General features: G+C 44.2%; 1 protein-coding gene across 1 annotated transcript in view; it reads right to left on the reverse strand.

Moving 5' to 3' along the window:
- mapk1 (mitogen-activated protein kinase 1) overlaps positions 1-15979 on the reverse strand; it is a 50865-nt gene that overhangs the window by 12840 nt on the left and 22046 nt on the right. Inside the window, exons 4-5 of the mRNA XM_063195080.1 lie at positions 14076-14192; positions 10682-10796 (exon numbers count right to left, since the gene is read on the reverse strand). Coding sequence (XP_063051150.1) covers positions 10682-10796; positions 14076-14192 — 232 coding nt within the window. The remainder of the gene's footprint in view (positions 1-10681; positions 10797-14075; positions 14193-15979) is intronic.

The following is a 15979-nucleotide window of genomic DNA, read 5'->3' on the forward strand; positions in this document are numbered from 1 at the left end:
TCATGTAAAGATCAAATTTGGCAACAGGCAGCCTAGTTTCAATGAGCAGCATAGTTGCAGTACCTTTTTTGACCATTTCCTGCACAGTGTCCCTTTAACTCATTTGTCTGCAGTAAAAGTTGAGGCCCATTTAGGGAGCCCAAAAGTGGGGATGCAAATGCACCACTGCATCCCCCTTTCGGCACCTATGCTTACGTCATATGGACTCCGAAAGAGAAACTCCTTATGAGTCGTCTCTACCTTATAAACCATCTCTGACGGAATATTCAACACATCTGTATACCGACTCTCCTCACAGCCCTTCACTTAACTACTCAAGGGAGGGGCTAAAGAAAAACAGAACGAATGGCTGGTGGGCTAGCGCTTAAACAAGGGAACGCATGCACGCACATTCAGACCTCTCTGGCAGTCTATGATTAGCACGCGATTAGCCGAGTGTCTGTGCTCAACGCAAGCAGCCACAGCACGACATGGCCTTTCATGTACAATGCAAACAACGCAAAAAAACGATGGCACACAGCTAGCAAGCAACAGGGGAGCAGATTCCCTACAGCGTAATGATAAAGCGGGAGACAGGGGTGGGTGTGTGGGTGTGGGTGTGTGTGTGTGTGTGTGTGTGTGTGTGTGGGGGGGGGGTGTCTCTATGGTGTAATGATAAAGGGGAGCGATCTAAATAAGGAAATGACGCACTTTATCATTAGGGAAACATCTGGTGCCTCGGGGCAAGGGTGCGTGTGTGTGTGTGTGTGTGTGTGTGTGTGTGTGTGTGTGTGTGTGTGTGTGTGTGTGTGTGTGTGTGTGTGGGGATCATGTATAGATTGCACTGCCTATCTGACCCAACATCCCCACCACTGCGACTGCTAGAGGATAGAGGGAGGGATTCAAGAGAGAGAGAGACCTGAGAGAGAGAGAGAGAGAGAGAGAGAGAGAGAGAGAGAGAGAGAGAGAGAGAGAGAGAGAGAGAGAGAGAGAGAGAGGAGAGAGAGAGAGAGAGAGAGGAGAGAGAGAGAGAGAGAGAGAGAGAGAGAGACAGAGACAGAGACAGAGACAGAGAGAGAGAGAGAGAGAGAGAGAGAGAGAGAGAGAATGCTTCCGTGACTGACCGTTGAAACGCCATGAAAGCAGCACATGGTACATACATCTCCTCATGTTGTCCCCAGCAACACAATACGCACGGACGCACGGACGCACGGACGCACGCACAAGGGAAGAGGGGAACCATTGCTTACACAACCTGGGGAAATGCTCAACAATGCAACAAGTGGTGTATTGCTGCAAGTGGTGATTAGCCTTCTTTTAATCACCTGTAGAGGTAGTAATGTGACAGCTGGTTATATCCTTGTCTCATCACAGTGCCATATAGAGGAAGAAAATTAGTTATATAAAATGTACATCAGACGTAGAGAGAGACGTAGCCCCTTCATGCACGCCATACCTCCAGTGGCACGCTGTAATAGTCATTGAAAATTAACTACCATCGTACCAAAGAATCGTGTAGGAGAGAAAGGTATCCACTGGTGAACGCCCCTTTAGGAGACCTTCGGTTAGGAGGCCTTTGGAGTCTTGAGGCTGAGAATAAATGGAGTTCCCTAAGCGTCGCAGATGGTGGTAATGCACTTCTTGTGCAAGCACCACAAAAAGAGAAGAAGGAGGAGGGGACAATGCCCCCTTAGGAGAACGAATTTGAGCACACTCCTTTGCATTGGATGGGCAGAGCTGAGTTTGACATATCTTCACGTATCTTCTACTACACTGCTATGACATAACACAGGGCCTTTAGTAACGCTCTACGTCATTGCCATTCTGGTAACAGCAAATTTATAACAGGTCACAACGGGTTAAACCAGGGGTGTCAAACATACAGCCCGCGGGCCGCATCCGGCCCACCAGAGGGTTCAATCCGGCCCAGATGTAAAAAAATAAAAAAATAAATAAAAATGTTTTTGTTTTTTTTTGCTTTTTCAAAGAAATAACCGAAACACGCAATTATGCCACTGGGGGCAAAATCGAGACCTGCATGACATTAAACCAATGGTCCTCTCTCTTATGCGTATACTGTATGTAGTAAAGTGCACATCAAACTTTCATTAAAAATGGTGGATTTGTACTGTGACAGGCATTTGATAAAGCTCATATATAGACCTTATACAGTTAGGGCCAGAAATATTTGGACAGCAACACAATTATCATCCTTTTCCACCCTATACCCCACCATAATGGATTTGAAATAAAACAAACAAGCTGTGCATTAACTGTAGACTGTCAGCGTTAATGTGAGGGTGTTAAAATCCATATCGCATAAACAGGAATGAAATAGCAACGTTTTTGTGTGTGTTGCCCACTTTTCAAGGGATCAAAAGTAATTGGACAGTAGGATTGTCAGCTATTTTCCAGTCAGATATGTGTTATTCCCATACTACACCATCACCAAGATACAATACAAGGTCTTAGAGTTCATTTGAAGTGTTCCATTTGCATTTCCATATATTTTTACGGAATATCCATGAGATCCAAAGTCCATCTGTCACCATCAGTGATGCAAGCCATCATAAGGTGGAAAAAAATCAAAACAAACCCATTTGAGAGATGGGGAAACATTGAATATGATTAATTAAAGAGTTCAGAATGTTGGAAAAAGGAAATACCAGAGCAACACCAAATTACCTGGCAGACATGGAAGACAAATGCTGTGGATGACAGACAATATTCTGTATCTGGTGAACAAAAACACATCTCCCAACAGTTGGCCAGATGTAGAACAGTGTCCAGGTGAACGGTGGAGACATGTCCAAGGCAACAATCCAGAAAAAGATCAAAAACATTGAGGAACACTTCACTATAGGAAATACAGAGGGTTCACTAAAAGATATAAATTATTGATTGCATCAGAAATAGCAATACCAGATTTGGCTTTGCCAAACAACGTCTTAAAAAGACTGTATATGTCTTCAGCTACATCCTATGGACAGAGGAGACAAAAATCATCTTGTACAAGGGTAATGGGAAGAAATGAGCATAGAGAAGGGAAGGAACTGCTCATGATTCAAAGCATACCACCCAATCAGTGAATCATGGTGGTGGTAGTGTCATGGTGTGGGCATGCATATCTGTCAATACGATTATCCCCTTGTATTTATTGATGATGAGGACTACCGACAAAAGCCACAGGATGAATTCTGAAGATTTTCAGGCTATATTATCATGTCATATTAAACCTAATGGTTCTGGACTGATTGGACAATGCTTCGCAGTGCAGATGGACAATGACCCAAAGCTTCATCTGAAAGCCACTAGTCATTTCTACCCCAGAAAAGTGGAATATTATTCAATGGCCCAGTCAATCACTTCACCTGAGTACAATTGAGCAAGCATTTCACTTGCTGGAGGCAAAACTGAAGGGAAAATACCCTAAGAATAAGCAGGAACTGAAGTCTGTTGCAATAGAGAGCTCACCATAGCATCACCAGGGATAAAACCCAGTGTCTATTGATGTCTATGGATTGCAAATTACAGGCTGTAACTGACTGGAAAGTATTTGCAACCAAATAATTAAAAATGGAAAGTTTGATGTATAAATACTAGACTGTCCAATTACTTTTGGTCCCTTAAAAATGGGGTGGCACTGATAGAAAATGTCATAATTCCTTCACAGATCACTCGATTTGGACGCAAACACCCCCATATTAAAGCTGAAAGTCTGCTGTTAATGTCCATCTCGTTTGTTTCATTTCAAATCCATTGGGATGGTGTACAGCACCAAAAACATGAAAATTGTGCAGATGTCCAAATATTTATGGCCCTAACTGTATATAGAGATAAAATGTTAATACTTCTTATTACCTCCGCCAGGAGGTTATGTGATGGCCCGAATTTGTGTGTGTGTTCGTCACGCTGCTATTACATGGCCTGCCACAGGGTGCGCAAGGACCACTGAGGAGGAGCCCTGAGCAGCACCCACTTACTAACTGGCGTACCTTCACGCAGCCACCTTCACGCAGCCACACCGGGGCAGAGCATTGAAGTGAAATGCATTAGCCTATCGCAGTCAAAATCGCTATCAAAAAGCAGTCTTAGCTACAGCCTCGCAAATCGTTTAAGTTCACAATGCTGTCACAAAACATTCATATAAAATGAAGCTCAAAGAAAGGCGCGCGCGAATTGCGTTAGTCCACGGTGATTTGCTGCTTCCCCAATCCCCGCGCACTGAAGCCATCAGCACTAGGCCTACAAACATTCCATAGACTTCATAACGATTGAACGCTGGAGATGCGGCGAACAGTGATTTTCAATACGAAATAGAGAGCAGGCTCGGGTCAAGCCACAGCGCCAAGACCTATCACAGGTAGGAGGAACTTCCAACAACTGTAGTGTCGGGGTAGGCAATGAATCCGCCAGTCGAGTCGACATGTCTCTCGCCAAGCAATTGCGTTTGCACCACAACGTTGGTGTCGATATTGCAACGATATTGCAACAGCTAGAAATTATAGAAGTGGATTTACCTCTCAAAAGTTTGTTTAGCCTTACGAAATAGCCCAAAACAATAACTGACACTCCACAACCATCCATGCACTGCCACTGGATAAGGGGATTCTTGCACATTTCATTCTGATTCAATAATTAAGTGAACGGCTCAAAGTAGCCACAGTGTGTTGTCTTGTTATTACAAAAAAATAGGCCTATAGGCCTATATATAATAATATAATATAATAGGCCTATTACTGCGCGTTGGGGACCACTGCACTACTGTAGAATATGCAGGTCTACTACGGGTTTTGGCCAATGAAAATTGTGCTTTTTAATTTGTATTTTGTTTTAGATGGTAGCCTAATGAAAGGCATGCTGCCAATCATCAACAATGTGACTATGTAGCAATGAGCTTCAAGGCTTAAGTGCATTTGCAAATCACAGAAGGCATAGGCTATAGCATGAACAATCACTTTGCCAATAAAACAATCAAAGGTGAACTAAACAGACCACAGCTAGAGGACATGGAAATGATGAAAGAGACAGATAGAACTATAATTTGGTTACGACTTGACGGTTCAATTACCTGAACACAAATGCTATAGGCTATAGCCTATAGGCCTAAATGCATGAAACCACATCATGACTCCACTTATGTCCAAAACGAACTGAACTTCCTTGGCGGAGGTCTGCGTTCTCTGAATGCATTTCTAGTTCATATTGTATTGGTATTGGTTGTAATTAAATAATAAATGTAATAGGATTTGTATTGGTTCCTATTAAGCTCAAACTGGAAACGGGATGTTAAAGTGCATTAAAATGCAGGAAATAACATCTAAGAAATACAACATTTTCTGGGGGAAGAGCCCCAGAACCCCCGCAAAAAAGAACTGTCCCGTATTTCAGTCATTGGCGGTGGGCAATGAATTAATGAACTCAACAAAATGTTGCATAGGATTATCAATATTGCTTTGCTTTCTACATATTCATAACACTTTTAAAACATGCTGAAAAGATAGTACTGAAAACTAATCCTCTGCTTTAAGGGTACTTTTTTTTGCAATGATGTTACTAATGCGGCCTGCTTGAGCTCCACATGGGTTGTATGCGGCCCCCGGACCAAAATGAGTTTGACACCCCTGGGTTAAACATACAAGTCAATCTTCATAAAGTCAGTCTTTATAATTCATTTTTATATCATAGCAATAAATCGATGCATTCTGAAAGGCTGTAAAAATCAATGGTTCCATTTGTCCCTGACAGTCGCAAAATAAGGCAGTCTGGAGCATGTGCAGTATGGTGCAATACAGCTGTAGATGTAGTCTATGTAGGAAGCCATAGTTTGTTCAGATTTCCGGAGCCCGTTTGACCAAACAATCATGTATAATACCTTAAACGCTTTTGTTGTAATGGTCATTTCATATTTGACTGAGCCCGAATGACTCAGTTCCTGAGATAACCAAGAAGCCATTCAAGCACAAACATGCGCACACACACGCACTCACGCACGCACGCACGCACACACACACACACACACACACACACACACACAGACACAGACACAGACACAGACACAGACACAGACACACACACACACACACACACACACACACACACACACACACACACACACACACACACACACACACACACACACACACACACACACACACACACACACACACACGCACTCACGCACGCACGCACGCACACGGCCCAGGGAGATGAGTCACTTGTTAAGGGTTTAATAATAGCACTGCTTGGCCCCTGAGACACTTATCGCTAATGCCATAGAAAAGTCATTAAGACCGGAATTAGTTTATTACATTTCAAACACCGCCTGAAAATCATACTAGATTAGAAAGGTATTGGTATCAGCAGCCATGCGTTGCTGTCAAACTGTAGGAAATAAGAACGAAAAGTATTAAACCGAAGCGATTAAACTAGTTTGATACAACCTTAATGATTCTTTAAAACTGTTTCTTGTGTGTCTTTTCTCAGTTGAGTTGTATTGCTTGTTTGTACATTGTTCTCCCTTTGGTTTGGGCACTTGCATGTCCGATATACTGTACACATGCATGTGAGGGGTGGGAGGGTTATCATTTGTAGATACTGTTGCTGTTTACATTTCTCTTTTATGGCTTAAAATGAATAAAAAAACATTGAGCAAAAACAGTGATGAGAGATATTAACAATGGCCATACATTTGAAATCTGTTATGTTGGAACTGCATCTTGTTTGTTAGACAAGCAAATGTCTAAATCTCTTTCAGAACGTACTCCGACTCATGTCACTCGTGGCTGAAGCGTGTCCTTGAGCAGGGTATATAACCTTTTGTGGTCCCAAGGGCAAATTTTGTTCCCGTACCTGTGCTTAGGAAAGTGGCTCAATACTGTATAAAGAGGTCAGCTAAATGCAACAAGAACGCTATTTGGAAGCCGTGGCCTAATGGTTAGGCAGGTGGTGCTAAGATCAGAGGGTTGCAGGTTCAAATCCCACCCTTACGTCTTCCTACACCTCCATCCATGGCTGAAGTACCCTAGTAAACCAGCGCCACCTGCTGGACGCCAAAATGTTTTGGCTGCGAGTGGGTCTGGCCTTGCAACGTTGGAGTGGTCTGCCAGGCTTGCCAGGAATCTGGCAAACCAATCACAATGCAGAGATTTGTTTTGAATCAAAGCGGGCGGGTTTTGAGGGAGTGACGACGAAGCTCGCAACGTTGGGAAAGCAGTATAGATATTTTTAGCTACCGGTATGTTTTAAATTGTAGACAGAACACAATAGCCTTAGTCTCATTGCAGGGCCAGCCCCGGGCTGGCCCGGACAAAAGGGGGCTGACGGTGATCTCATCAAAAGGGGGCTAGGTGCTAAAGATGGCCGCCGGGCCAGGTTGTGGGGCTTAAGGCCGCTTTTCCTGGCCCGTCGAATTCGATGGGCCATCAAGCACCACCGAGGCTCGGAGGCGGGGTCAACCTCGGGCAGAGGTCAGGGAGGGGTCGGGGAGGGGTTAGTGTCCGAGACCAAATAAAGGGCAGATGTTGAGACTGAAGCATACAGTATTTCATTTTTTTATACACTACAAGAACGAAGAAAGAAGAAGATGGCTGCTGAGCGCGTGATCTGGTCTGTGGAGGACGTGAAGACGCTCCTCACCATCTGGGCTGAAGACTCAGTCCAGAGGAAAATCGATGGGGTGTGCAGAAACGAAGACGTGATGAAGTTCATTTCTTCAGAGATGGCCAAGGTCGGTGTGTTCCGAACAACACGACAAGTCCGTGAGAAGCTAAAGAAACTGCGGGCGTCCTACAAAGCGGCCAAAATACACAACGGTCGCAGTGGTGTGGCGCCAAAGAAGTTCCCTTTTTATGATGCCCTGATAACAACAAAAAAGTTATGTTGGCTAAATAACTTTAAAAACACAAACAGAAGTGCCAAAGTTGCATCTTATGAAATTATGCCATAAGAAAGCCAAACACCCCAAACTAATGCTTAACCATAATTTGCCCAGAATTTAGCGATAAGTCCCCCATGCAGCCACATTATTACACAGTAAAGCACAGCTGTTATTGACTTAGGCCTATTTAAAATCATCCTCACTGCTGCCCTAGTGTCTCATGTTTTGCAGACATACTAAACCATAGGCATACGTTTTGCAGACATGTGCCATAGTGCGCGCACTTAGAATTCCCTGCAGGACACACACCGATGTTATGCAGATTGAACGACTTGTAGGCTACGCTACTTCCGTGGCTACTTTAATAAATAGTCGCTATTCCCCTGGCTCATAATTTTCTATAGGTACTGATGAAGGTGCTATGTCTCCGGGATTTGGTCTCTTTTCACATGGTAACTTATTCAATTACCTGCACATTCACCATGAATAGACAGGTGGCACGCCGCAACGAGGGGGTCTGCTGTTTCCATAGCAGCTAAGCTTTAGGCTACTGCTGTTCAGCGAACCACTGTTCCAATGCACGTCTTACGACAGCTCCAGCGTCGGCATTTTCCCCTTCCTCTGCCACGCGGAGAGGTTGAGCAAGTTGTGACGGAACGTGGGCTGTGCCCGACTGACGTTTCACAAACAAGGCGTGTACCTGAATGTGCCTGGGGTCGGCTATGAGTCCGATCAGGCAAAAAATGGCCCGGGGCCGGCAGCTCCGAGCCGGCCACTCTCCTGAGCCCCGGGCGGCCCTGGGCCGCTGAAGCGCGGCTAATGAGACCAAGGCTAATGTTTAGTGCAATAGCAGGTTTCCATTTAACTATTTCAAGGACAAATTGGTTCAAACTGGGTAAATGCTTGCTTCACACCAACACACATTTTAAAAAATAAATGCAGATTCATCTTTAGATGGCCCCCTGGCCCCCTGGGTAACACTAGATCCATGTGATGTAGAATGCAGGTCGGCGCTCAGTGCCTTCTGCAGACAACCAAAAACGTGTAGACAGACAGACAGACAGACAGGCGGACAGGTAGGAGGACAGACTGGCAGACAGGCTTTCGGGGGACCAGGTAAAAATGTTCTCTAAAGTAAAGGTGAGTCACAGTAGAGATTGTTCAACCTTTTCTATAATGACACATCCACCCCATAACCTTCATGAGTGTTTAAAAGATAAAAACCCTCATCTGGGACCATGACGGGAGGGGATTTCATGCTCTCCTATTACAGCAGCTAGTTGCTAGTTTCTACGAATTTGAGAGCCCCATGTCGAACACATGCACACACTGAATGAGTACTGCTCTCAACCGTCTGATGCACAGGAAGTAAGCAGTTAGGGCAGTGTTTATCAACCTTTTTTAGGCGAGGTACCCTTTCAATTCAAGAAAAATCTCAAGTCACCCCAAACCAACAAGCTGTAATATGGCATCGCATTTGATACCACAAAAGCTAAGTAAAACATTTGGAGACTTGGTTGCAGCTGACTGGGGCGACCTATATTTACTTTATTGTGCGTAAATGGCAGATGAAAGATTCCTCTGACTAGCATTAGCTTATCAATTTAGACAAATATGTATTATATTACATAATTTATTTACGTATGAGCCACGTTTCCATGGCACCCCTGAGGGGGGCCCGCGGCACCCAAGGGTGCCCCGGCACCCCTGTTGAGAAACACTGAGTTAAGGAACAACAAATCAGACAAGCATGGGCTACTGAGTTAAACGAAGAGATAGGAGAAGTGTTTTGGGAACAAAGCTTAGAAAATATAAATGATTGCTCAGTTAATGTTAGACATACACGTAACCTGATACAATTCAAGACATTGCATCATTTGTATTATTGTAAGACCAAAATTCACAAGTTTGACCCATCAACATCACCACTTTGTACAGATGTAAAATTACTGATGGGACACTTGCCAATCCTCTCTGGTCTTGCATTAAGTTGTCATCTTACTGGTATGATATTTTTCAATGCTTTTCTAAAGCCTTCAAGAAGACATTTAAACCAGACCCACTGGTTGCCATTTTGGGAGGGACAGGGGCTCTTCTTTTGGCTAATACATTTGAGGCTCAGGCTGTGTCTTTAGGAATGGTTGTGGCAAAGAAAATGATCCTGCAGATGTGGAAAAGTGACATTGCACCAAGCTACGAAACGTGGCTAAGGGAAATGGGGAATGTGTTGAGCCTGGAGAAGATCAGGTATCACAACATGGACAAAATGAAGCACTATCCTCTACTGTCCTACATAAGAGGAGAAGACTGACTCCTGTATTGCAAGACCCGAATGCCTTCTATGCACTGTAATGTAACACCATTTCAAGGACTCTGATAAATGTTTGTCAATATGTGCCTTGTTCTGTGTATAACGAAACAATGAAACGACGGTGTTGAAGGAGGACAACGCGATGCAATCACCTCAAAATGCTAAACGAGTACCAGTGATGGCTCGCCTTTTGTCTTAGTTACTCAAACATTCAGCAAATAACCGGCGGCTACCCGCTTTGTCCCGCAAAGAAATGGCACTATACATCTTTTTACAATATCTTGCAGAAACATAAATGCTGTCTTTGTTCACGAACCTAAGCCTGCTGTAGTCTAAACCGAAGTGCCGTCAAATGTTCTGGAAGTGGCTAATGATGAAGGACCTTGGGGTATGCAACATCTTCATTGCAGTGTTCCAAGTCAAGGTAGGACTGGTATCTACCGCGCGCGCACGCGTGTGTGCGTGTGCGTGTGCGCGTGCGCGTGTGTGTGCCTGCGTGCGCATGTGTGTACCTAGGATGTGGTTGAGCTGGTCCAGGTAGTGCTTCCCGGGGAAGATGGGTCTGTTGGAGAGCATCTCTGCCAGGATGCAGCCCACGGACCAGATGTCAATGGATTTAGTGTAGCCCTGCACAGAACAAGAACAAGAGGAGAGGAGAGCAGAAATGACTCATTAGTTACACTGGCCAAAAATTACATGAGAGATGGAGAGCAAGGACAAGAGAGCAAGAGAGAGAGAAGGAGAGAGAACGAGAGCGAGAGCGAGCGAACGAGAGAGAGAGAATGAGCGCGAGAGAAAACTTGGCAGGGCTCTGAACCATTTCCTTCTTACTGGTTCCCCGTCTGTGTGCCAGCATGTGTGTGTGCCAGCGTGTGTGTGTGCCAGTGTGTGTGTGTGTGTGTGTGTGTGTGCGCCAGTGTGTGTGTGTGTGTGTGTGTGTGTGCCAGTGTGTTTGTGCGTGTGTGTGTGCGCGTCTCTGTGTGTACATGCTTCTGACTTGGTTGAGGAACTGAAAAGACGGAGTGATAAAGGAAACTGGGACAGCAAAACAGCCCACGATGACTCAGTGCTCATTTTCTGTAGCAAAGTGCCGACCTCATTATGGAGATGCTACAGCACACATAGGAGTCCACAGGTGCAACACACTAAACACACATAGTAGGTCAGAAACAAAGCCCTACACTGATCTGTTGAGGATGCTACAGTGTACACAGGAGAAACTACTACACACTGATTTTGTCGAAGTCACAACTACACACCGATTAGCTGAAGATGCAAGACAAACTCAGAAGCAACTATACACTGATTAACTGAAGATGTTACAACACACACATAGGAGCAACTTTACACCAATTCTTTGAAGATGCAACAACACATTGATTCTTGGACAATGTAATAAAGCACACACAGGAGCATTGCTGCCCTTCGTTAACAAACAGTAACAACTCGACAGTGACTGGTAACATACCACTCGCAGTCAATAACAAGTTTCTCGAAAAAGCGTAGTTGTTAGCCAGTTAGCAACTTGTGTAGTTGCCAATGGGAAATCACATTGCAAACAACAAAGTAGCTAACAAGTAGCTAACAAGTTAGCGACTATGGTTTCAAGGAATGCATCCCAGATTTGTTTAAGATGCAAAGACACACTTAGGACCGAGTCTGGTCTCGTTTATACAGGATATTTATAAATTAACTCAATTTAAGTACGGTAAATAAAACTTAATTCCGCTTTGAGAACATCATGTAAACACTTCACAATTCAGAATTAAAGTTATTCGGATTCTGAATTAAGTAGGCAATTTATTCTATCAGTTGTACTCCACGGATAATAATTTTACTTCCAAACTATTTCATTCAGAATGTTTAATTCCGAATTAAAAACATCACACTGATTTGCCTGAGAAGCCATGGCCCACTAAGGATCAACTACAATCTGATTTGTGACCATACAAAGACACTACTAGGAATTCCCTGTGTGATGGTTTTGTCAGACACACAATTTTGTTGAAAAAGGGGAATTACTTTTTAACTCACTGAAGGGATTTTGTCATACACCTTGATAAGACTGAATCACAGTTCAACACGACCAAACTGTTGAAAACCTTTTTTAGCCATCAAAATGTCCACAATTCCTTTAAAAATTTTTAAAATTAAGCCATAACCAGATATAAAGACCGTTAAAATAATAACAGTAAACTACTGCCTAAAGTTAGACAAATGCTAATTCTGAAAAGAAGCTAATTATCATAAGTGCTGATGCTCATTTTGAATTGGAGTTAGGGGGGGGGGGGGGGGGGGGGGGGGGGCAATCGCCATTCCTTCACACCGCCATTCCGACAGCATTTGATTGTTTAAATGACTCGGAATGACATTGTTGCAAGTGCTTAGAGGCGCGTGAACAACATTCTAACTCTTGACATTTGCAACAATGTTGCGACACGAGCGGAAAGTGGAGAGAGTGACAGCGCAAATACAGGATCAGTATCATTTTGACACGGTCCAAATGCCCTTAAAGGTAGGGTCTGAGATCTTTGAAAAAGGGTTCCTGCAAGCTGGGAAAGGGGTTCCTGCAATAAAACATCAATGCCGGAATGGCGGTGCGCCGGAATGGTGGGGTGTGACCGGAGGCGATACACTGATGTCCTGTGTTTCAGCACATGTTTATTATTTGAATAAAATATTTGAATAACGGCTCTTATCTGAATAAACACTTTCAAGTTTGAAGCATAATAGCACATGTGAGTGTGTGTGTGAGAGAGATGGGGTTCTACCGCTCTTGCTTCCTCATCCTTGCTGATTAGCCTGCTACGCTAGCTAGTCTAAAGTTGGCACCCGTCCCGGGCGCACCTGTGCACTTCGGGCACTATGTTTCAGTGCGTAACTAATACGGCATACGGCATACCCACAGACACATGAACACTAAAGTGCACAAGTGCACCATTTGAGATTCAGTCCCGGTTTTACCCGATTGTCCCAGTTTGTAATGGCCTGTCCCGGAGAAGAAGAAGAAAATCTCAACACTGAATGGAAAACACTGTTGCTTACAAGCCAAATGGTTGATTGGATGAAAAAATTTCCAGGTTTTTTTTGTCAGAGGTGGCAACCCTAGAGTCCGCTGTTCTAATTCAAGGCTGTAAATAAACGCTTTGTAATCGCTCTGTGTCGCCGTGAGCAACATCAGCCTGCCATTGATCTCCCCTTCCCCACCTTCACCCCCACCCCGCCTTCCTCAGGGGCGACCTCCACCATTGCCCTTGCTCTCTAGCGATCAATCAGATGTCTTTCACCAGCGGGGTGTATGTGTGTAACCATGCAACAGCCATCCACCAAACAAGCCTGTGTGTCTGTGTGTGTGTGTGTGTGTGTGTGTGTGTCTGTGTGTGTGTGTGTGTGTGTGTGTGTGTGTCTTCATAAGGGTTTAAGTGTTACTGTGCAAGTGTTTCGAAGTACAATAGACTGTGTGTTTGTGTGTGTGTATATATAGCTATATGGCTCCTCTCCTCTCTCTTCCAGAGGAAGTCTGGGGGTGTATGTGGAGTCTTTTTTGAGCTATAGGCAAGTGTGCGCCTGTGTCTGCATGTGGATATACACTGCCTATAAAACGTCTACACATCTCCTGTTCAAATGTCAGGCTTTCATGATGTAAAAAATGACAAAAAAAACTTTTTCCAGCTGTAGAAAAACAGCCCCAAAGCATGAACCTGCCATCACCATGCTTCACTTATAGTATTACTGTGTGTGTGTGCTTTTACCTTTGAGTTGAGCATGATTATGCATGCTCTGTACCTTTATGTGTGTGTGTGTGTGTGTGTGTGTGTGTGTGTGTGTGTGTGTGTGTGTGTGTGTGTGTGTGTGTGTGTGTGTGTGTGTGTGTGTGTGTGTGTGTGTGTGTGTGTGTGCTTTTACCTTTGAGTTGAGCATGATCTCAGGTGCTCGGTACCAGCGTGTGGCCACATACTCCGTCAGGAAGCCGGTGTGGTCGTGGTCTGGGTCCGCCACACGAGCCAATCCAAAGTCACAGATCTGCGCACACACAAACAGCAACGACCAGATCAGGAACAGGTTCAGAGACACAGACGGACCAATGAGCAGCAGTAGATGACAACAGGTCTGTGAACTTATGTTGCATTGTCAATACATTAAAGCTAAACTTACAGCTGGGATCAGATGCATCAGACTGTAGCGATGGTAGACTAAAATTTGCAAAAAGAGACTTCTCTTTGCATGACGTATCTTTCATTATTGCAGTTTGCTTAGTGTAGTAAAAAAAAGACCGGTTATGCTTGAGCTGCCGTCTTTCCACTACATTACATTATATGGTGACACACACACACACACATCAACCGATGAGCAGCCACTCAGACACTGACTAACCAATGAGCAGCGGATGCCTGCATTAACTCTAATCCTCAGAAAAAAAAAGTAGCGCAATGACTAATATGTTGACATTACAAGATTCAAGCAGCGCTAAGCCAAGTCATTTTCCGCCTGCGGTTCAGGTGGCATAAGATATTGCGTGCATGGACCAAGGATGGCATGAGAGTAGTAGCGTGTACATGTCAGGCCATGGTGACGCCACAATGGAGGCCAGCTACAACCACCACAGATAGAGGTTGGCTATCTCCTCAACAATCTGCTAGCGCTTGTGAACATGCAAGAAAACCCGTCCGTATATGCTGCATGAGCACATTAGAACGGAGTCCCTGCTTAGAGTAACTTGCTCAAGGTTTCTGCCTGTTTTCTTTTGTACCCTACTGCTTCCAAACTTTCCCATTTCTTTGGTTACTGGGCTTTACTCTACGCCTCTTTGATTTTTTTGTGTGTGCGAGTTGCTTTGGTCATCAATAACATCTTTTAGTTTGTTTTGTCTGCTGTGCACACAGAATGCACGACGTCCCTTGAATCCAATACCACAAGACACCATAGGGCAGTGTCTTTTGTGCATTCTTGCAAGAAGAAACTCGCAAACACGCCAACACGGTACATTTCAGCAGCACCAACTTGTGCCAACCTGCGTATTTCTTTAATTGTCTTCACAACAGGACAGAGACACAGTGAACCAGTTTGGCAGATCATTATGCTCACCAGGTATATTATGGTTACAAAGATTGGTCATACGGACGTTTCGCCTTGCCATTTAGGTGGCAAAAATGCTTCAAGCTAATCTAATTCAATTCTTTATGCAAAGATATTTGTTGTTTGTAAGTGCTACTGTTAAATCCACATACTCCCATCACATAAGTGGATTCGGGAACAGTGAAGCTGCTCCATTTACATGTTTACTGCTGTACTCTGCATTTCACCGATGCTCTGTACTTCCTAAGCTTGTCTCTTTGGATAAAATGATCTGTCAAATGTAAATGTTGTGATGCAATGTAAAGGTCATCCGTTAAAGTGTGTGAGAGAGAAAAAATGAGTGTTTTTCTCTAAAAAATACAGTAAGTCTTTAAGACAAACGTTTTGTGTTTTCATGTAGTGTTTGGCCTCTGGAGTACTCTAAATCTGACCCCAGTACTGTACATGGGCTGACCTGGCGACAATCGTATATTGGAGACTAGTGTTTCTCAATGTGGGCGGTACAGCCCCCCAGAGGGCGTTGAGGGGCCATAGGGAAGAGAAGGATGCAGCTGAGTGGGGGCAGGGCTTCGTTCCCATTGGGGGCATTAATCCATTACATTTTTCAGTGCTAAGAGGGGCATCGGCAGGCTTATGATGAGCTCAAGGGGGCAGATTGGCAAGTTTGTTCAAAAAAGGTTGATAACCACTGTTGTAGACCCTTCAGGCTCACAGTGCAGCTGATAAGAAAGCAA

The sequence above is a fragment of the Engraulis encrasicolus genome, chromosome 3, assembly GCF_034702125.1.
Source record: "Engraulis encrasicolus isolate BLACKSEA-1 chromosome 3, IST_EnEncr_1.0, whole genome shotgun sequence".
In the NCBI taxonomy this organism is placed as follows: Eukaryota; Metazoa; Chordata; class Actinopteri; order Clupeiformes; family Engraulidae; genus Engraulis; species Engraulis encrasicolus.